General features: G+C 52.8%; 2 protein-coding genes across 15 annotated transcripts in view; one reads left to right on the top strand and one right to left on the bottom strand.

Moving 5' to 3' along the window:
• The window catches only part of ECE2 (endothelin converting enzyme 2), a 30036-nt gene that overhangs the window by 3365 nt on the left and 5741 nt on the right, over positions 1 to 20930 (bottom strand). For 3 of the 14 annotated variants that reach the window (XM_001497604.6, XM_070243402.1, XM_014732778.3), the window contains exons 1-13: positions 9927 to 10110; positions 9446 to 9670; positions 9100 to 9235; positions 8676 to 8891; positions 8093 to 8217; positions 7848 to 7994; positions 7628 to 7693; positions 4267 to 4455; positions 3179 to 3321; positions 2681 to 2795; positions 1222 to 1332; positions 219 to 317; positions 40 to 117 (exon numbers count right to left, since the gene is read on the bottom strand). In XM_001497604.6, the coding sequence (XP_001497654.1) occupies positions 40 to 117; positions 219 to 317; positions 1222 to 1332; positions 2681 to 2795; positions 3179 to 3321; positions 4267 to 4455; positions 7628 to 7693; positions 7848 to 7994; positions 8093 to 8217; positions 8676 to 8891; positions 9100 to 9235; positions 9446 to 9670; positions 9927 to 9965 (1689 nt within the window). In that variant the 5' untranslated portion in view covers positions 9966 to 10110. Of the gene's footprint in view, positions 1 to 39; positions 118 to 218; positions 318 to 1221; positions 1333 to 2680; positions 2796 to 3178; positions 3322 to 4266; positions 4456 to 7627; positions 7694 to 7847; positions 7995 to 8092; positions 8218 to 8675; positions 8892 to 9099; positions 9236 to 9445; positions 9671 to 9879; positions 10112 to 10470; positions 10830 to 19528; positions 20873 to 20930 lie in introns of those variants that run through there. The other 11 variants (XM_070243400.1, XM_070243404.1, XM_070243403.1 and 8 more) reach the window with 11 other exon arrangements.
• Positions 17741 to 19113, top strand: CAMK2N2 (calcium/calmodulin dependent protein kinase II inhibitor 2). Its single transcript, XM_023623423.2, has 2 exons — positions 17741 to 18058; positions 18899 to 19113. The coding sequence occupies exons 1-2, from the start codon at positions 17890 to 17892 to the stop codon at positions 18967 to 18969; spliced, it is 240 nt and encodes a 79-aa protein (XP_023479191.1). The 5' UTR covers positions 17741 to 17889; the 3' UTR covers positions 18970 to 19113.

Below are 20930 nucleotides of genomic sequence, written 5' to 3'. Positions count from 1 at the left end.
CGGGGCTGAAGCTCAGGCCTGGTGAGCAGAGGTACTCACCCCATCATAAACATCATCCAGCTCTTTGGGTTCCAGGATGAAGTCTGGGAAACCAATCATGTCATAGATGGCTTCTGCCTGAAAAGACCAGGTTAAGGGTTTCCCTCCACAGGCTCCCAAAAAACCTGTATCCTCCATCCCCACCTCCAGATGGCGCCCCAACCCTGGCCACGGCTCACTTTCTCCTTGGCCGCCTGGCGGGTCTTCTCATCCATCCAAACCAGCTGTCCCAGGGCATCCTCAAAGGCCGTCCGGATCTCGCTGATCATCCCCTCTGCCTGGGAGGGACGGGGCACAAGTCGGCCTCCTACTCCCATTAACGCATCCTTTCTCCCCGTCTACCCTAGTGCCCCATCCCCCTCCTTCCAGGGGAACATGTGGGAGTGCCCAGACTCCTGAACTAGGCTGAGCATCTGAGGAGGATGAGAAGGAAACACGATTTGTGAAGGTACTGCGATTGTGGTTGGCTTTTCTTCTAATTAACCAAAATTTTAATTGGCAATAAGTTAACTGAACTTACTAAATTATAATTTAATATACATGTTGATTTTTATATGTTTGTGAAAGGAAGGCATCAATAGCAGAAAATTTGGAAAATTGAGAAGAGTTGAAGTAAATAGACCACTTATAATCCTATCACTCAGAGATAACTCCTTTTAACATTTTGATTTTCTGCTTCTAGTGTCTTTTCTTGCCCAGATAGACATATATAATACGGAATTATGTTGTACAACATAAATTTATTTTACAACCTACTTTTTTGAAGTTAATGATCATCAGTTTTAAGGCTGCCTCATAATCCATCCTAACCACAATTTATTTTTCCAGTCCTCTATGATTGGACACTTAAAGTGTTTTCATTTTCCCCAATATAAACAACACTGCCATAAACATCCTTGTAAGTAGTACTTTAATTACATTCATTATCATCTCCTAATAAACAAATAAATATTATTTTTCTAATTATATAGGTAACACAAACTCATTGTAGAAAATTTGGAAAATACAGAAAACTTTAAAGGACCAAAAGAATCCCTCTTAATCACACCACCCAAAGTAATCACTGTTAATTTGTTGATGAATTTCTTTCCAGTTTTTTTTTTCCTATATATATGCACCCAATATGAACAGTGAATTTTAACTAAAACAAGAGGTGGTGTCGGAAGAACCTCGTGGACTCACAATTTCCTTGCTTTGCCGGTCAAACGTGGCCTTCACAAAGAGGGAGCCCAAAGCGAAGCCAAGGGCGTCATCCGTGTTGGAGACGCAGGTCTGCCACCTTGGCATGCAGGACTGTAAGGGACAAAGAGTCAGGCCTCACAGAGATAGCTTTGTCCTCCAGTCTGAGGGCCTTTCTCTGTCTCTGGGACCAGCCCCTCTCAGCTCTGGACATAGCAGGCCCGGGTTTTGGGTGCCATCTCTCCCTCAGACTCCAGGGAAAACGAAAGCAAATATCACAAAGTTTGCCAACTCCAGCAGTGAAACCTCAGGAGGAACACGTGTGCTGCCCACTCTGTTCTCAGCACTCTCCTCCTCTTAAGTTTCTAAGAGGCCCATTGGGGGCCAGACATTTCTTTGCTCAGCTCCATTTCTTGGTCCTATATCCAGTCAGTCTCCTGTGCCAGAAACCTGGGAATCACCAGGTTCCTCCACCTCCTACTTTTCTTAACCATCTCGCCTGTCCACCCCATTGCCACTTGTCTGCCCTACAACCCTCTCATCTTGCCTGAAGATTGCAGTGACCTCCTAACTAGACACTCTGACTCCACATTCTCATCCCCTCCTCTGACATTCCCCACCATCTTCCATTTAGCTCCCAGAAAGATGATCTAATACATAAATCTAACCGGGTTACTCCTCTGCTTAAAACCATCCCATGGTTCCCCATTCCTGAAAGAATCAAGGCCAGACTTCTCAGCATTCAGGTCCCTTCATGGACTGCCCCAGGCCCACCTCACCACCCCCAGCCTCTCGGTGCCCTGTTCTCAAGCTCATACCAGACCACATGCAAACCCACCATGCTCCTTCTGGCCTCTGGGAATTTGCACATCCTATTCCTTCTGTCTGGAATGCCCTTCTCCCTTGCTTTCTTGGTGAACTCAATCTTCAAATGTCACCTCTTCAGAGAAGCCTTTCCTAAAGCCCCCCATCCCTCCAGGTAGAATGTGCTGTTCCCACCTCTGTCCTATAGCACAAAGAAGGTCTTTCACTCAATATGAGCACTTATCACCCCAAAATATAATGTTTGTTTACATGTCCACTTCCCCTACTTAACGGGGCATCTTGAAACTAAGAACTGCATTTATTCATCTTCTTCTTCACCATTACCACCAAAGCTGAGTACCTATACACAGCATGCACTGGATAGATGCTTTCTTACATTAACTCAGTTAGTCCTCATGACAACTCTGAAAGATATTCCTGTTTTACAGACCAGGAAAGGAGAGTCAGAGAGGCTGGCAGACATGCCCAAGGTCCCATAAACTAAAAAAATGGAGGTGTTGGGATTGGAACCCAAGTCAGCTTGACTCCTAATCCTGGGCTCTATACTAAACTCAGAGGCAAATGGTCCTGACACACAGTAGGTATGAAGCATTAGCTAGACTGGATCGGAAGATGGGGGCGGAATCAGAAAGCCTACCTTCTTGGTGCCATAGAGGGTCTCCAGCAGCTTCTCTTGCGCAGACTCAAAGCGGCGGTCCAGGCTCGAGGTTGTCTTCTGCACCAGGTTCCAGATCAGGTAGTTATTCAGGATGCTGGCATCCAGACCAGAATGTAAGGCAACAGCAGGCGGGGTACCACTTCCACGCCAAACCAGCTCTACCAATGTGCAGGCAGCAGGAGTCCCCAGAGGCATATGTGGGAGCTATCCCAGAACCCCTCTCTCTCCCCCTGGGACCACACACCTGCCTGTGGAAGTCAGGTTGGGGCAAAGTGTGGGACTAGAGATCACAAGTGGGCCCCTTAAGCCCCAGCCTAGGGGAATAGGCCACAGACATTCGGTTTGGTATTTGGAAGGTCCAGGGTCTTGTCAAATGCTGCTCTGTGTCTGGCTGTGCCAGTGCCCCATGCCTGGTCCCTACTTGGGACCCACACAGAGCCCTGAGCCCCACCATCCACATCTTGGGCTCCCCCTGACCTTGGCTCCGTGCGGTTGATGAGCTCTGACACCTGCTGCAAATAATCCATCCCATATACCACCACGGGCTCAGAATCACTCAGCTCCAGTGGTGACAGTAAGAAAGACAGGAACTCCAGCCAGTCCATCGAGGGAGCCAGGGCCTGCAAGCAGAAAAATCTCAAATCTCCCTGCATGCCTGCCTGCCTGCCTTCCAGCAAACCCCTTCCCCAATGATGTGCTGGAGCCTAGGAGCCCTTCCCATTGTCATGGCAACAGCTACCTGCTGCTTGGTAGCCCCTTCCTGCAATAAACCCTTTTCCAGGCCTGACTACTCCACAATCTGGGAGCCCAATCACTTCTTCTTCTTTTTTTTTTTAAAGATTTTATTTTTTTTCCTTTTTCTCCCCAAAGTCCCCAGTACATAGTTGTATATTCTTCGTTGTGGGTCCTTCTAGTTGTGGCATGTGTGATGCTGCCTCAGCATGGTTTGATGAGCAGTGCCATGTCCACGCCCAGGATTCGAACCAACGAAACCCTGGGCCACCTGCAGCGGAGCGTGTGAACTTAACCACTCGGCCACGGGGCCAGCCCCCCAATCACTTCTTATACAAGGAAAACCATCATGTGTAATATTCAGCTGGGGCACAGATAGTCAAATATTTTCAAAACAGTAGTTAAGATACCACTCCCCTGATACTACCCAGGGCCCCTACATACCTGACATCTCCCCTAGAACTCCCCTTACCCAACTTCTCCATAATCCAACAACTAAAGGGTCAATGCCTGGCACAGTAAGGGCCCTCCAGGAGATGCTTCCATATCTCTTCTGATTGTTTTGTGGACATCTTGTACAAGTTGTTATAGATTTTTAACATAATCCCTCTATGCATCCTCATGCAACATGAAAGGAACCAGGGATTGCCCAGTGAGAGTGGCCTAAAATGGACACTTTCTTTCCAGGATAGCAATAGCGCAGCTGAAAAGCTCAGAAAAGCATGGAAATGAGGAGAGGATTGGCTGCCTCAGGAAGATAGCATGAAGGGCAGCCAGGCGGTGTGTGCCAGGGCTGGCCCCTCCCAGCTGTCTCTATTCCCCGCCCGCCCCACCTGCAGCTCTGCAATGCTCATCTTGTGATAGATCTTCTCCTCATCCCGCCGCTGGTCCTGGGGCACTGTGATGTTGGCCAGTTGTATCTCCAGCTCCAGCACCTGCCGCATCTGCTCCCGTGTGGAGGCTGGCCTTCCACCCAGCAGCATGCCCAGCTCCTCCATGTAGTCCAGGTAGGCGGTAAGCACCTGTCAAGGCCCCAAATCATTCTCAGAGCACAGCAACAAGTCCTGTCCAAGGCTGAGAGGCTGTTCTGGACACCAACTCTGGTCACCATCTCGTCTGCAGACCTTCCTCATAGAAGCTTTCCTGGATGGCCCTGCTTCATTTCTGTCATCCTGCTTATCACCAGCTGCTAGGATCTTGTTTATTTATTTCTGCACTTGCTTACCATCTGTTTCCCCAAGGAGAAGGTAAGTTTTAGGAGAGCACTGTTCCAAGTTACAGCGGCTTATTCACCACTGTATGGGAGCTTGGGACGTTATATGACTTGACTCCTACCACAAACTAGCAGATGGCAGAGTTTGAATGTGGCCCAAGCCTGATGACTCCAGGGCCAAAGCGTCAGCATTAACTGGACCTAGGGTACTCACATTGCCTCAGCCCCTGCTGGCAGGCAAGCTGCCTGAGGGCAGGTCTCTTTGCTCTGTTCTCCACTGTTGTCTCAGGCTCTAGCACAGCACCTGGCACATAGTAGGTGCTCGGTAAATATTTGGTGAATGAAGAGATGAGAACCTGCAAAGAGACCCTCAGTGCTGCTCAGCACTGACTCCCTGTGGCCTCCTCCCGGGAACCACTCCTCACTCTTGCCCTGAAGCCCCACCCTGGGCTCCCTTAATTGTCAAAGGCCATCTCCTCTTCCACTCTACCAAGTTTAGATCCTTTAATATCCATTCTCTGTACTGCAGTTTCTCCTTTTTCCCACCTCTCCTCTTCCCGGCTGCTGGTGTCTGAGGAAGAAGTCTGAGTCCCGGTCCCAGTCATCCCAGCTCCTAAGGCGAATGGTTGGCTCAACCAGTGATCTTGCCCCCTCAACCCCTCACTCACTTACCCCTTTCTCTCCCTACCTCCTTACCTTCAGCTTAAGGCTTACTTTGAGACCTTCCTGAACTCTGCTTTACTCTTAAGTTTTTATCCTATCAGAACCTTTTGCTCTGCAGCTTCCCCTAAATGCTGGCACAGGAGACTTCCTGCCCAAGACAACCAGCCACACAGTGAGGGCCAAATCAAGGCTTTCTCTTGCCCTTTCCAAGTGTTGGACCATGTAGTTCTCTCCTGCATTCTCAAAATTCTCTCCTCCTCTGACTCAGGTGATGTCAAAACCACACATCTGTTCACACTCCTCCCCACTTTTGAGTTTCTATTTCTTTGGGGAACCTTGACCCACAATGTCCATGCATAATATGAGTCTGCACACCTGTCCAGAAGGACTTGGCCCACTCTCCCCTCCTGCTTCCCTCTCTGGTCCATCAATGGGTCATACTCGGTCCCACCTCAGAGCCTTTGCATAAGGTCTTCCCTTTGCCTGAACGCTCTCCCTTCACTGCAGCCTACCCTCACCCTAGGACTCACCATTCCCTGATACGCTCACTCTCAGAACACCATGCTTTTCCTCTATGACAGTCCCAGCGACTGTGCACAGGATCACTTTCCATCGAGCCATTTCACATCTTCTCCCCCACTTAGAGGGCAGTGGCAACGTGTTGTTCACCACATGCCTAGAGGCAGGTCTGCCTGAGGAATGCTCAGGAAGTGTTTGAGAGCGAATGAAAGGACAAGTGACTCTCCTGGTTGTCCCTCTCCATAGCAGTCTCCTTTGCTGGCTCTCTTTCTCCCACTGCCCTTAAAATACAAAACATCTCTGTCTTTCCCTTCTCTATTCTTCCCCTCATTCTCATCTCTCCTAAGCCTTCACCTAGGTTTCTAAGGAGATGCCCCTCAAGCCCTCAGCTCCCTCCAGGCTCGTCTTCTCTCCAGGACTCTACCCAGCTCTCACAGCTGCCTGCCGACCTCTCCATACAGATGGTGCCCAGGTCCCTCAAACTCACATGTCTAAAATGAGCGGCTCCCACTCTGAGGGTCTGCCACATGCAGGAGCATAAACTTGCATCCCCCTCCACCCCAAGCACCATATGAGGCACATGCTAAACTCCCCATTTTACAGATGAAGAAACAGCCTCAGGAAGCTTAATCAACTTGCACCAAGCTGCAGAGCTGAGACCGAAATCAAGGTCTGAGTCCTAAGTCTGCCCTTTTCCTGTGACTTCATACTGTCTCCTCTTCCCCCATGTATCCCAAGCTGGTTCTTCCTCCAGACATGCCTGATTCTCTAAGGACCCCTCCACTCTACCATCATTCAGGCTTTCAGTCTCCACTCTATTTACCTCTTCCTCCTCCTCCTCCTCTTCCTCTCTTCTAACATCCAGTCACCAATAATTCATGATTCGGACTAGATTATGTCTCTTGCGTCCTCCCCTTCCTAACACTCCCTCTCCCCTTCCCCCATTTGGGTCCTTACAGACCCAGAGCCTGGAGTACTGCAGAGACTCTTAGCTGACCTCCGGGCTCCCTCTCTTGCATCTACTTTTCACACCCAGCCAAACTGGCTCCCCAAAGTACTGCTCACTGGGTCACTCCCTCCCCTCTCTGGGGCAGACAATGGCTCTCTGAGGTGTATACAACAAACTGCTCAGGGTGGCATTCCAGGTCCCCTCCATAACTAGTCTCTACACACCTTTGCAGCCTCTCATCTGCTTTGAGCTCTACCTTTTGCCAAACTAGACCCCTTCCCTTGGTCCAAACATGCCTTAGCCTTTCCTTCTTCAACATTTTTGATTAAACTCTTCTCTGCCCTCACCCACTCCTGGAGATTCTACAGGGCCTGGCTCAAATGCAGTCTCATTAGGAAACCTTCTCCGGCTACCTGAGTCTCTCCTGAGACCTAGGGACCATCTTTGAGCCTTCTTCCCAGCTATCTAGGACCATGAACCCATCTACCCTGAAAGCATCCTGTGACAATGGCTCTGAAACGTACATCTCAGAATTCCCCTACCACACCTGGCACACGGCAGGTGCCTATAAAATGTTTCCCTGGAAGAATAAGATGAAGGAAAGAAGGGAAGAAGGGAAGAAGGAAGGGGGGGAAGGAAAGGGAAAGGAAGGAAGAAAAGAAGGGAGGGAGGGAGTGAAAAGAGGGAAGGAAGGAAGGGAAAAAGAAAGAAAGAAGAAATGGTAGTTGGCTCACTAGGCGACAGCATGGGCGCACCTTCCCCACTCTGACCCTGAGCAAAGGCAAAAGTTAATAGGGATCAGCCCAGCTCAACAGGTGGGTGGGGTGGGTGTTCTGACGATGCTCCTTACTTTCTCATTGGCAGTCCTGTTTAGGTAGTAATCTCGAGAGGGTAGAAAGAGCCCAGACTGGTCCACCTGCAATGGCAAAGTAAGGGAGTGAGGCCTCCACCATCCAGAAATCTGGACTCTTGTGCAGGAGGGGGCACCCAGCCTGCCTGTCACAGGGGAAGGGAGTCTGGGCTCATCAAACAGTCCCTAAGTCCCTCCCCACCCTTCCCCAGCCCTGTACCTGGATAACATTGCTGTTGGAACTCTTAGAGTCGGCGCTCACGTAGACAGTGAAAAAGGGGGTAGCCCTGTAGGTCCCTGCTACTGCCTTCAGCACCTCCATGAAGTTGTCCTGGTCCCAGGGCCCAGTAACGTTCCAACCACCGATCTGAGTAGAGACCATAGCAGAACCTATGGCACAGGGGTCCCCAAAGCTTTCTGGGGCCTGTCCTGCTGCCCCTGCCCGAAGCCCAACAGGGGCCCTACCTTGTCAATGAGGTCTCGCAGCGGCTGGGCTCCCAGCTCCTCAATGCGCTCCACCTGCAGGCAGGATAGGTAGAAGCGCTGCGTCTTCCGCTCAGCCTCACTGCTGGAGTTGAAGGTGGTGTTTTCTGCAGGGTAGAACACAGGTCCACATGGCAACTGTGCTAACTGCTGAGAGGGGTCCCGGGCCCTTGCTTGGTCCCTCTCCTTGCCTTCTCACGGGGCAGTCCTGATTCAGACTCAGGAAGACTGTCTGAAACAGCAAAGCGTGGCTTCCTCTCCCCTGCCCATGGAGACCCTGAAAGATCTCTAAGGACTACAGACCCCCTGGTGCCCAGTGCACCTCAACAGTGCTCCCACCAGAGTGCAGAGAGAAGTCCCTTCATTATACTCAGAGGTCTGCCCCCCTCAAACCCATCTCCGCCTCTCAGGAGCCCCCTGCTCTCTGCATCCCCTACCCCAGGAGTGTTTGCAGTCATCCACTTATTCATTCATTCCTGAACATTATCAAGTACCTACTAAGTGCCAAGCCTGGTGCTGGGCAGGAGGCACACACTCGGCACACCTCCCTAACAGGCCCGCTCACCAAGCAGGTGCTTCAGTATGGCCTGGTTCTGGTCCCACAGGCTGTTGAAGGTGTTCCAGCGAGAACGCCCGTCGGGCAGGGGGTTCCTCCGAATCCAGCCTCCACAGGAAAACTGGTAAAAGTCCTCACAGGGGCTCATCCCACGGTCCAGGGACTCCAGGATTTTTCCAGCCACTTGAATACAGGCCTCTGTGAGGCAGGTGCTGTGGGATGGGTCTGCGGCAGGGGACACGGCCAGGGGGTAGGGGCCTGTCAGTCAGTCTGGGAGAGGCAAATACTTTGGGGGGCCCATGACAGCAAGAAGGTTGGGAGGAGAGAGAAAAGTTGGGGAAGGCTAGCCCCAAGCAGAGAAAATCTTAGGGGCCCTTCAGCCTCCAGAGCCCCCACAGCTAGGATGGCTGGTGGCAGGTGTGGGCCCACCTACCTCTGTGGTACTGGACCCCCAGGGCCACAAAGCAGCCCAGAAGCAGTGCAGCCAGCAGTAGAGAGACACCTGCCAAGACCAGCTCCAGCTGGGTGCGCGAGCTCAAGAAGTATCTTGTCCTCTTCCGGAATCCCACCTGGGGGACACAGAGTGACAGCGAGCTAGCAAACTGCAGGTGGGGATCCAAGATCACAGAAGTCCTCCCAGAGGGGGAAGGCACGGGCAGTGTCCAAGCCATGGAGCAAAGATGCTCATGGGCTTAACTTTGGGCACAGGGGCAATAACGCAGGCTGAGTTGAGCCCCCAAGCCTGTTTTGTGCAACGTCATGGCTTAAAATCGCCTCACCATAGTCCTAGCGCAGAGGCCAGAGATGGAGCGGAGGTAGGGGCAGGTGGGCTTCCAGGCCAGCCCAGAGCTCCTGGATGTGCCAGGCGTCATGGCAGGGCTCGGGCCTGGCGGGAAAGGGAGCACCCCCTTGCCCACCTCCACGGCGTCCGGGGAGGCCCCGCCCTCTACGGGGGTCTCGGGAGCGTCTTCATCCCGCAGCGTGGCCCGTTTGTACTCCACCATCTGCCAGACAGTCGGGGACGCCAACCGAGGTCAGGCAGAGCCGGCTGCTGGCCCACGGCCCTGCCCCGATGCCCCTCGCCCGGCCGGCGCCCTCCTGCCTGCAGTGAGAGCCCCTTTCCTCCTGCCGGCCTCCGCGGCCTGGGGTCCCCCCGACCAGCGCCCCCTCAAGTCCGCAGCCCGTCTCCGTGAGCCCGAGGCCCCGGCCTCACCCCCGCTCCACCAGGTCCTCGGCCCCGGAGCCCGGGCCCGCACTCACGTTGCCGCCGCCGCCCAGCTCCTGCAACGCGACGCTCATGGTGGAGTCGGGGCGGCCGGCACCTCAGGGCTCCCGGCGGCTGGCCCTCGCCCAGGCCGCGGCCTCGGCCCCCGGCCCGGCCCCACCGCCGCCCGCCATCACAGCCGCCGCCGCAGCCCCTCGCTCGGCGGCCGCCGCCACCCCAGCCGGCCCGAGCCCCCTCCCCCCGCGGCGCCGCCCAGGGGTGGGGGAGACGCGGGGAGGGGAGGAGCGCGCCCGCCGCTCCCCACCATCCGCCCAGCGCCCTGCGCCCTGACCGCGCTCGGGGCCCGCGGCCCGCCCTGCCCTGCTGAGCGGCTTGCGCCCAAGCGGCCGCCCCAGCCGGAGCGAGCCGCCCTCCAGAACCACCAGGACCCCTCTCCTCTTCATGCTCAGCCCCCTATGCCTGCAACACTCTCTTGCAAGCCACCCATAATCTACATTCCCATGACCCAGGCCCAAACGCTGCTAATAGTTCTTGGCCCAGTTCCCCAAACTGCAGGCCCTCTCTATCCCCTTAAAACACCTTTGAGAAATTCTGCTCTCATGAGAAGCGTCTTCCCCCAGCAGTCCGCTCAGCCCCTCCTCAGCCCGTACGTGGGCCGAGCAGCACACAGGAATTGACCCACAAGAGCACATAGACCCACAGTCCACCTAGACAAGCACCCAGCCCAACGCACAGTCCACACCCACAGGAGACACAGAATGTACACACTGCATACTCACACACAATGTGTACACGCACAAGGCACCCAGAGCCAACACACAAACTCCACTGTGGTTCCGTACACGCGCACACACACACACACACAAAGTGCACGGGCAGCAGGCACACACAGCCCACACTCTGACTCTACTCTTACGCGCTGCTCCAAGACTGCACTCTTACTCTCCAAGATAATTGTTGTCATCAGATCATCTCAAAAAGGGAGGGTTACAGATGGTGACAAACTGGCAGGGAAAAAAACAGCCATCCGCAGATATTTAAAGAAAAGACGTGCTAACACTTCTAACTTGAGGAAAGCAAACCATTTTACTTGGGAGGTTTACAAGAAAGAAAGAAAAAAAAACCCACCAAGCAGTGTTTAACTGAAAGGCAATAGTGTGGCATCTATGCATCTGCCATCTGCCTTCCATATTGTCATTCCTTAATCAGGCCTGGCGGTGTTGCAGTCTGCTGCACTGAAAAGTGCCGAGTGTTTTTTGCCATAGTTTTTAAAGAAGTTCCTTATCCTCCTCTCTCCTCCCTGACAGAGTACATGAATTGGACCTGAGAAGGCTTGGAATGGTGGCAAATCCATAATCCATTTCTTGACTCTCACCTTGCTTCTCAGACATCTTGCTGCAAGTGGTTCTCACATAGAAGGCTCTTGTGGCTGAAAAAGGATGGATGATGAATGGACCGTGCTGAGAAATGTTGGATTGCTTTCTTTGGCATTTTCCACCCCCAAATTGCATGTTCTCAAACAAGAGATAGCACAGTGTCATCGTTAGGATGAAAGATTCTAGATTTAGACTCAATTTCCTCACTTGTAAAATTGAAATAAGAATAGTACCTATTTCAAAGGATGGTTGTGAGAATTAAATGAAATAATACTTATAAAGTGCTTAGGATGGTGTCTGGCACCTACTGGGTGCTCAATGTGTTAACTGCTATTATTATTGTTGTTGTTATTAAAATCCTAGAGTTAGAAATGAGAATTGTAAGGCTGGAGGCAGCCTGTTCTGTTTCCCAAATAGTAGAGTATGCAGATGAGTTCTGGGTTAGTCAGGGGTTCCCCGAGCAAGGAGTGTTCACATCTGGCCATACTGGGGTCTGGAGCAGCAAGGCCTTGATATATCCACTTGGAACAAGTCTCTGGAGTTGTTCCTGTTCACTCTGATGACAATGTGGCATCACAGCACTCACCTCCTGCCCCTCCCCTCCTAAGCCTGGATGAAGGGAAGCATGGCAGCAGGGTCAGTCCTGCTCCATGGGAAATCCCACCATGATACAGCCGTGTGAATGCAATCAAAGCTACTGAAGAAGGCAAGAGGCTCATTAGAGATAGTCCCAGGGCTGCTGCACTGCCATACTGGAAACAGCAGCTCATACAGCACTTTTGACGTGCCAGCCGCTGTTTAGGTGCTTTACATCTACGTACTCATCTACCCTCATGGCACCTATGAAGCCATTTTACAGTTGAGGACCTGAGGCATAGAAAGGCTAAGAGTCACACAGCTAGTAAGTAGCAGAGCTGGGATTCAAACCCAGGCAGTCTGGCTCCTTTCTCGAGAGCAGTTTGGCAATATGAATCAAAAGGAGCGTATACTTCCTCCCAACATTAGTTGCTAGTCTTCTGCCACATCCTCTCTAGAAGAGTAAGAGGCAACAGTTTTCAAGCCAGACAGACCTGGACTCAAATCTGGACTCAATTCTTTATCAGCTGTATGATCTTCATCAAATTACTTGAAAGCTCTGACCCTTAATTCTTCTTCATCTGTAAAATGGGAACAATCCTCCCTTTGTCAGAGTTGCCGTGAGAATTAAATGCAGCCACATATGAAAGAGCTTGGTACTTTTACAGGGTTCTCAGTTTCACTAGGCTTGGCCTAAACGGACATTTCCTTTCCATGCCTCTTTCATGACCCAAATCATTTCTTAGGCTCATAACTATTCCTGACTACACGTTAGGTATCCTATGTATAAGAGACTCGGAGGTCACTCTATTCTATAACTGTATTTTCTTTCCTTTGTGTTTCCTCTGTGTTTCTTTGACTCTGTTTTACTCTCTCATTCTATTATTTTCTCTCTCTTTTCTGCTCTTCTTTTTCTACAGGAGTAATCTTTTTTTTTTTCCTTTTGTCTTTGTTTGTCTCTAAATTGATTGTGAATTAAGAGGGAATGGACGATGGTTTATGTGTTAAATTTATAAGGACAATGTAGTCATGAAGATAACAAGAAACATTAATGTCCAGTGTTGACAAAGATGGCAAATACGGGCGCTCTCATATATTGTTGGTAGCTTATAAACTGATAGAACCTTTTTGGCAATATGAATCAAAAGGTGTAAGGGAACACACTCTTTGACCCAGAAAGTCTAATTCTAGGAAATTGTTCCAGGAAATAATCATTATTCATAGGATGTTTGTATCAATTAGCTTGTGCTGCATAACAAATCTCCCCAAACCTCATGGATTAAAATAGCAAACATTTATTATTTCTCACGTTCAGTGTGTTGATTGCACGGTTCTTCAGGTCTGAGTCAGCTCAGCAGGAGCTGAATGGCCTCATTTACATGTCTGGGCCTCAGCTAGGATGACTGAGCCCTGTCTCTATGTGGTCTCTCCTCCAGTAGGCTAACTCAGGCTTCTTCATATGGTGATCTCAGGATTCCCAGCAACAAAAAACAGGGCAAGCCCCAGTACATAAACGCTTTTCAAGCCTGTGCTTGCATCACATTTGCTAATGTCCCTATTGGGCAAAGCAAGTCAGATGGTCAAGCCCAGATTCAGGGATTACTTGTAGGTCGGAGGAGCTACAAAAAATTGGGGCCATTTTTTTCCTGCAAGATTTGTTCATCACAGCACTGTCTATAATAAAAAAAAAAACCAAACAAACCGATGGGGGGAATTCAATGTTCAAGAGTAAGGACTTGAGTAAATCAAACATCTATACAGTGGGATACAATGCAGTATTTATAAATGATGGAAAAGAAGAGTTAATGCTATGGGGAAATAGCCTCCACATAAAGTTAAATGGAGGAGAAAAAGGATTACAAAATCTCATTTCTGTGAAGCAAAAAGTTATAAAAGCACAAGTAAAAAAAGAGATTGGAAGGACATGCAAAAAATGTTAATACGAATATATTTAATGATAAAATTACTTTTAACTTTTTCTTTATGCTTTCCTCTATAATATTAGCTAAGAATTCTATTGTCTGGCACTTACCTAAGCCCTTTAAGTATGCTAACTTATTTAATCCTTGCAATGACCTAATAAGATAGATTCTACCTGTATCATTGTCCCTATTCTGCAGATGAGGAACCTAAGACACAACAAAACTTAATAACATACTCCAAGTCACACATTAGGTAGAAGGTAGATCCTTGAATTGAATGTAAACTCCATGCTCTTAACTACTATGTTCCTTTCTAAGTCAACTGATTTGTCTGGGGCACGAGTGTGATGTTTGGTAAATGGACTGTATCATTGGCTTTAAACCTTTTCAAAAAAATCATTAAAACCTTTTTATTGTAAATGTAACATACTCCAGAAGTATACGGAATAAAAGAGGAAATTCATTCTGCAAGGATCCCAGTACCATCCTCAGAGATAAACATTATTACCTGTTTGGTATGTATCCTTCCAGATCTCTCTTTTATATCCATTTACATACCTAAACACACTATGTGTGTGTGTGTGTGTGCATGTATGTAGGTGTGTACGCATATCTGTGTATGTATCCTTTTTTCTCATATATGAAATCATACTCTGCACTTGTTATTTGGTGACATTTTGGCAGTCCTTGGAGATCTTACCCGTCAATCCACACAGATCTGCCTCATTCCTTTTTGTGATTTATCAGCCCTGCAAAATAGAATGAGTCCCAGAAATACCCTCATGATGTGGACTTCCTTTGAGTGGACGGGGTGGGAGCAAAGGGCCCCAAGAGAAAGTTTAAGGAAGGAGAAACGTGGTCATGAGAGATGTAAAAAGATGGCCCAGAAATATTTGTAACAGGTTGTATTTGTTTCCTAGGACTGCTGTAACAGAGCGCCACAAATTAGATGGCTTAAAACAATAGAAACTTATTCTCTCGCAGTTCTGGAGGTGAGAAGTCCAAAATCAAGGTGTCGGCAGGACCATACTCCCTCCAAAGACTCTAGGGAAGAATCCTTCCTTGCCTCTTCCAACTTCTATGGGTCCCGGCCATCCTTGGTGTGTCTTGGCTTGTAGCCGAATCACCGCTTCCCCACATGGCCTTCTCCGCTGTGTGTATGTGTCTTTGTACATCTGTCCTCTGCTTATAAAGACACCAGTGATTGGATTGAGGGCCCACCCTACTCCAGTATAACCTCATCTTAATTTAACTAATTACATCCGCAAAGACCCTATTTCCAAATAAAGTCCCATTCTGAGGTTCCAGGTGGACATGAATTTTAGGGGGGACCCTATTCAACCCACTACACAACCCCACGGTTTCCCCTTGAATAAAAGTACCATTAATGCTCAATTGTCAAAAAGCGTACTATTATGTTTAGAACATATGGATCAAGTCCACTAGGTTTTGAGGGACTCTGAATTGAGAAACTCAATGCACGGTCACAAAACTCCAAACAAACTTTATTTCATTTTAGCTGTGAAAATGAATTTTTGCCTCATGGGCAGGGATGCAGAACATCAAAATTTTAAGCAGAGAATCACAATTTAAAGAACTCCCCCCACATTTTTACAATACAGCTGAAGCTTATATATTGCTATACTTTTACGATTTTGCACTTAGGTCTTTTGCTTTAGTTGTGATACAGTATGCACAGCTGGGACAGGAATAAGATTATTTCAGAAGGAGCTAAACAAATGAATTCCAAGTTAAGTTGCTTAATCTCCCTCATTCGAGGGGGAGAAAAGACAGTTGCTTCAACTCCCCATCCAGCGTTCTAATCTCATCCTTGGCAAGAACCCTCATGGCCCCTTTCTCACTTTTAGTGAGGGGCAGTTCATTACCTCCTGGGACAATCCACCTCAGGACAATGATTTCATCTATCAAACTGTCCTTAATGTAGGTTCTATCATCTCTGTGCTTCAGACTAGAACTTGGAGGCTCAGAGAGGTATGCATATTATACAAATGCAGGAGGAAAAGACTGGAAGGATATATTTCAAAAGTTTTGTGTGATTTTTCCATATTTTCCTAAAATATTACAAGTACAAATGAATTAAATTTTAAAACTATCATTATGGGGCCTTTAGTTCAAGGTCACACAGAAAGTGTCAGAGCCTGGATTGAAACCCACTGCTGGACAACCTCCAGTGGGAGTGGAATTTTCTGGACCTTCTCCTAGTGACCCTGAGCACCAGCCTCTCTTGTCCTTCCAGGTCTCCCGACTCCTATCACTCCAGCTGGGCCTCCACCTCCAACTTCGGCCCTCATCCCAGAGACAGCAGAGGAGGGCTTGACAGGGATGGGACCCCAGGTCTGAAGCCTTGTGACCGGCACAGAGCCATCCTCTGACGCCACCTCCTCCCCCCAGTCCTGGTCCCTGAGGGCAGCCACCATTGCATTCGCCTCTGTCTCTGTGGGACTAACACCTGGTGAGGAGTTGTTGGAGGAAGGAGACCCAGCACCAAGCAGCCTCACTAGCTGGGTGATTTGGAGGGAAGGAGGTAAAGCGCTTCCGGAACAGTGGAGACCCCTCCGCCTCGGTTTGGACTGAACATACGGGATGATTATTACCCTTATCAGCACTGTCGTCACTGTCGCCGAATGTGAGACACCCTCCTCCCCCAAGGCCAATGATTGTGCCAGAGCCCCTGCGAGCTAGTTAGCAGGTGACGCCGCCGCTGACGGCCAGCCGGCGAGGTGGGGAGGGAGCCGGAAAGAAGAGGACGCGTTTCCACCGGTGCGGCGAGAATAGTCACCTGACCACCCGCAACGGGGGCAGGGGGGCCCTCTGCCCCTCCCCCTCTACCTCGCGGCACACGCGGGCGCGCGCTGCGTCCTCAGGCGCTCCGGGCTTCCCTGTGTTACCTGCAGCCAGGGCGCCCCCCGCGACGCCGCCATTCATTCCTCCTACACTGCGCGCGAGGCGCGGGCCTCCCGGGACCGGGAGAACCACAGGGTGCGGCGGGCGCTCTGAGCCCGAGTTTCGGCGCCAGCAGCAGCGCTGGGAGTGGGGGCCTGTCCTGCTGCGCGCGTCGGCCCAGTTACCGAGACCCTTCCGAGGAGAGACCGAGATACCCAGAGACTCAGGAGATGGAGACACAGTGGCACATAGGTACAGGGGCCAAACATGGAGACAGATACAGAAGGGTACAGACACTTAAAAGACAGACGTAGACAGAGACCGTGACACAAAGATATGGGGCACAGAGACAGAGATACAGACAGACTCATAGAGATAGACTGACATACGGATAGGCAGAGACAGAGACACAGAAGGGCAGTCAGAGAAAAACATTCCAGATGAACAGTCTAAGACTCGAAGAGAAACCTGATACAAGAGCGCGCCAACGGCGGGGACAACACCCACTACCCTGAGCTATTCCCGCGTCCCGCGGGTTCGCGCAGTCCCGCACACCTCACCCGATACCCGACCCTTTCTCTGCCGCATTTCCAGTGTTCCCTCCTTCGAATGCCGGCCCTGACCTACCCCCCAATTCCCAGTCCCCGTTGTTCGCCTCTCAGAGCCTCGGTGCCAGTCTCTGCTCCCGCCCCTCGGGTGCCGGGCTCGCTCCCTCCGCGGCCACTTGCCCCGTCCCGCCTCTCCCCACCAGATCCTGCACCCGTTGGCCGGTACCCTTCGCCTTAGCCACCACTCCCGTCTTGGTGCAGGACCCTCCCACTGCCGCTCCCTTCCCTCTCTGGAGAGCTGGGCGCGCTCCTGACCCCCCCGCCCCGCCTCTCTCCCTTGGCCGGTGCCCGCCCCGCTTTCACCGCGCCCCGCCCGCCGCGCTCTGCGGCAGTCGGGCGCTCATCGTCATTCCGCTCTCGCCGCCGCCACCACCCCCGCCCCCCGCGCACCGCCCCCGCCCGGTCCCCGCCACCGCCGCCGCCGCCGCCGCCGCCGCCTGCCCAGCGGCCCGGGAGGCGGAGGCGCGGGGGAGGAGGCCCCGCTTGGCCCGGCAGCCCCGGATGCTGCATGACTTCATCCTTCCGCCGGCTCCCCTGCTGAGCTAGGGCCGGTCCGGCAGCTAGCCCGCGGTCCGCGCCCCGCCGCAGTCCCGCGCCCACCCCGCGCCCGCCATGTCCGAGATCCTGCCCTACAGTGAGGACAAGATGGGCCGCTTCGGCGCCGACCCCGAGGGCTCCGACCTCTCCTTTAGCTGCCGCCTGCAGGACACCAACTCCTTCTTCGCGGGCAACCAAGCCAAGCGACCCCCCAAGCTGGGCCAGATCGGCCGAGCCAAGAGAGGTACGCGGCCGGGCCCCGGAGTCGCCGCCTGACCCAGAAACCCTCCGCTGGGCGCCCCCCGGCTGCAGTTCCCCGCCAAGCGCCCGCAGCACTTGCCGCAAACCAGTGCAGCCAGCCGCTCGCCGGCCAGGGTTTGAGGGGGGGTCCCCCCTGCAGTATTGTGTCCCCCTCTTCCCCTCTCCCGGGAACGCAGTGCCCCGGATTTGATGCTCGCCACCTCTGGAAGTAGAGCCCTGGCACCCAGGCGAGGGGGAGGGGCCGGCCGGGGCATTTGGGGCTGCCTGGAAGTGGGAACGTGGGGCGACGGGCCGCTTCTTCAGGATCAAAAACTGAGTCGGTGGATGCTACTGAAGAACCTTCTGGTGGGGAGGCATGTCCGATTGGTGAGAGGGCAGAAGGGCCTGGTTGTCCTGGTTGTCTGTATGGGGAGGGGGTTTTCTTGGTGCCAGGATAGGAAGAGGGATTCAAGCAGCAAGAGGGTTAGGTTGGACTAGCTGGAGATTCCATTTGAGGAGGGGGATCCCATGAGCAAAAGGTTTCTGATCAGCTCGGAAGGAGGCGAGCTCAGGCGGCGGGAGGGTTTGGACAGGGAGGTTGAGCGGCTGGAGCCTTTGGAAGAGGGGGCGTTCCTCCACAGGGAGGGGAAGGGGTCTGTGGGAGCTGGGCTCGGCAGTGGGTTGAGTCGGCAGGAGAGTTTGGATGGGGAGGGCACTGTGGCACGGGAGTCCGAGGGGCGCCGCTGGGCCACGGGCAGTAGCTGAGCGGGGCGCGAGGACACGGGGCCCGTTCTCGCCGCCGCCCCCCGAGGCCGCGCGGCTGACGCGCTTTCTCCCTGCGCAGTGGTGATCGAGGATGACCGGATAGACGACGTGCTGAAGGGGATGGGGGAGAAGCCGCCGTCCGGAGTGTAGACGCGCCGGCTCGGGCGGCGGGCTCCGGGCCCAGCCCCGCAGCGGCCAGGAGCGCGGGCCGGCGATGCGGCTGCCGGCGCCCCCCGCCCCGGCCCAGGCGCCCGCGGGCGGGGGCTGCAGGGCCGCGCCGCCTCCAGGTCGGAGTCGCTGCCGCCGCCGCCAGGCACTCCGGAGCTGTCCGCTTCAGCACCACGGCGGCGGCAGTAGCGGCGGCGCGGACCGGCCGGGAGCCCACCGCCGCGCTCATGCACTTTAGAACCTCGGGCCGCAGCTCCACCCCACACACCGGAACGGACAGAGACCCGCGGCCCTCAGCCCCCGGCCCGCCCCCTCCTGCACGGCTCCCCTCCCCGCCCCTCTCCCGCCGGTCTGGTCTGCAGACCCGGCTGCTTGCCGGGTGTCGGACCGCGCGCGCGCGGCCAGGGATGTTTGGCTGCGTATTTGCATGAGCTTCCCACCCACCTGAGCCCAGCCCTCCAGGCCGCTCCTCACCCCCACCCTTGTCTGGCGTGACCCCAGCCTCAGCCTCTTTCTAAGGGACTTCCTCAGCACATTTGTATTTTTATATCCGACTCTTTGTTTACTGGCTCCCCTCATGGTTCCCCCCCACGGTCTCGGCCACACTCTTCTGCGCCTGGCAGATAGGACGGGTGTTGAGGCTGGGATGGGGTAAGCCCCCAACATGGTAACCAACCACATGGCCAGTCTGCCCAGACCTGACCCCAGGCAGCTCTCTGGCAGACACTTCCCCTAGAGGTATCACCTTCCAAGGGCCCAGGTCTGATTTTACCTTGGACCCCTGTGTCCTGCCCCTGGAAACCTAAATGGGGACTGCTCTGTACCTTTGGATGACACCTGTGGCCCTGGAGATGTTCCCAACCCAGGGGTGTCCTTTGTAAATGTTCCCCCATCCTCACTGTACCAGGAGTGTGTGAATAAACACAGACCTCCCTGTGTGTGTGTGGCCGCTGCTTCAGTCTGCTCAGGAGCCAGGCCAAAATGGCTCCAATACCTTTTGCGGCCGGGGGCAGGTACTTGGGAATCTCAGGTGCATGTTGCTGGTAGGGAAAGGTTGGCAAGTAATCACAGGCAGGCCAGCATGGCCTGAGAACATCGTTACAAGTAGACTCCTTGGGTAAATACATAACCCAAGCAGGATAGGTACCAGAGTTGAGGCTGCAGCTGGGGTCAGAAGCATAAAGCAATCTAGATTCAAAGTCTGCAGCCTCCTGTGGAAAAATCCAGGTTGATTGGGGGTCAGTAACAGTCCCCAGGGATGGTCTCTGAGTCTGGCTGGCATGCAGAGGGGTTGTGCTGAGCTTTGCCCCAGTGGATGAACCACCCAGTGGTTCAGTATGGTGGGGGAGGAAGCTAGGGAACCCAGGAGAGATCTGAGGAACCCAAGAAGAAAGCCAGAAACCTGGGACTTGGGATCTAGTTTGACCCAGGCTGTATTGTTTCATGGGGGGTTGTTCCCATCAGTTCTATCTTAGGCACGAGGCCCCTGGGATGTGAGCACCTTGGACCCAACCCTAAGCCCTGAGTTAGGAATTCCAACTACTTAAGGAGGCCAGGGCAGAAAGGCAGAGAAGGCTGGAGGACCATGCTTCTGGCCTCACAGCTGAATGGCACTGAGGAAGTCCTCATGATCTGAGTCCTGGAGGAAGCAGGGTGAGGTGGGAGGTGTGGGGGGTGAGAGGATCTGGGCCCCAAGGGCCAGCTGGGCCACACTGAGCTCTTTGCCCTTGTGCATGAGGTAGAGATGGAAGTGGAAACCGCTGCTATAGGTTGCATGCCTCAGGGACCAGCCGTAACGGGCTTGGGCATAGTGTCTTGTCCGAAAGTGGGGGGCAGCAGAGGTCAGTGAGATGAACCGGCCCCCAGGGACCAGCACCCGGCTCACCTGCAAAGCAGAGAGAGAAGCCATTGGTGAGAAGTCCATCTCCAGGTTCTTAAAGGTC

The sequence above is a fragment of the Equus caballus genome, chromosome 19, assembly GCF_041296265.1.
Source record: "Equus caballus isolate H_3958 breed thoroughbred chromosome 19, TB-T2T, whole genome shotgun sequence".
In the NCBI taxonomy this organism is placed as follows: Eukaryota; Metazoa; Chordata; class Mammalia; order Perissodactyla; family Equidae; genus Equus; species Equus caballus.
This window is presented reverse-complemented; position numbering and strand designations above follow the sequence as displayed.

Coding starts and splice junctions, on each gene's coding strand:
- CAMK2N2 (XM_023623423.2), top strand. CDS start 17,890: ATGTCCGAGATCCTGCCCTACAGTGAGGACAAGATGGGCCGCTTCGGC. Junction 18,059..18,898: donor GATCGGCCGAGCCAAGAGAG/GTACGCGGCCGG, acceptor CTCCCTGCGCAG/TGGTGATCGAGGATGACCGG.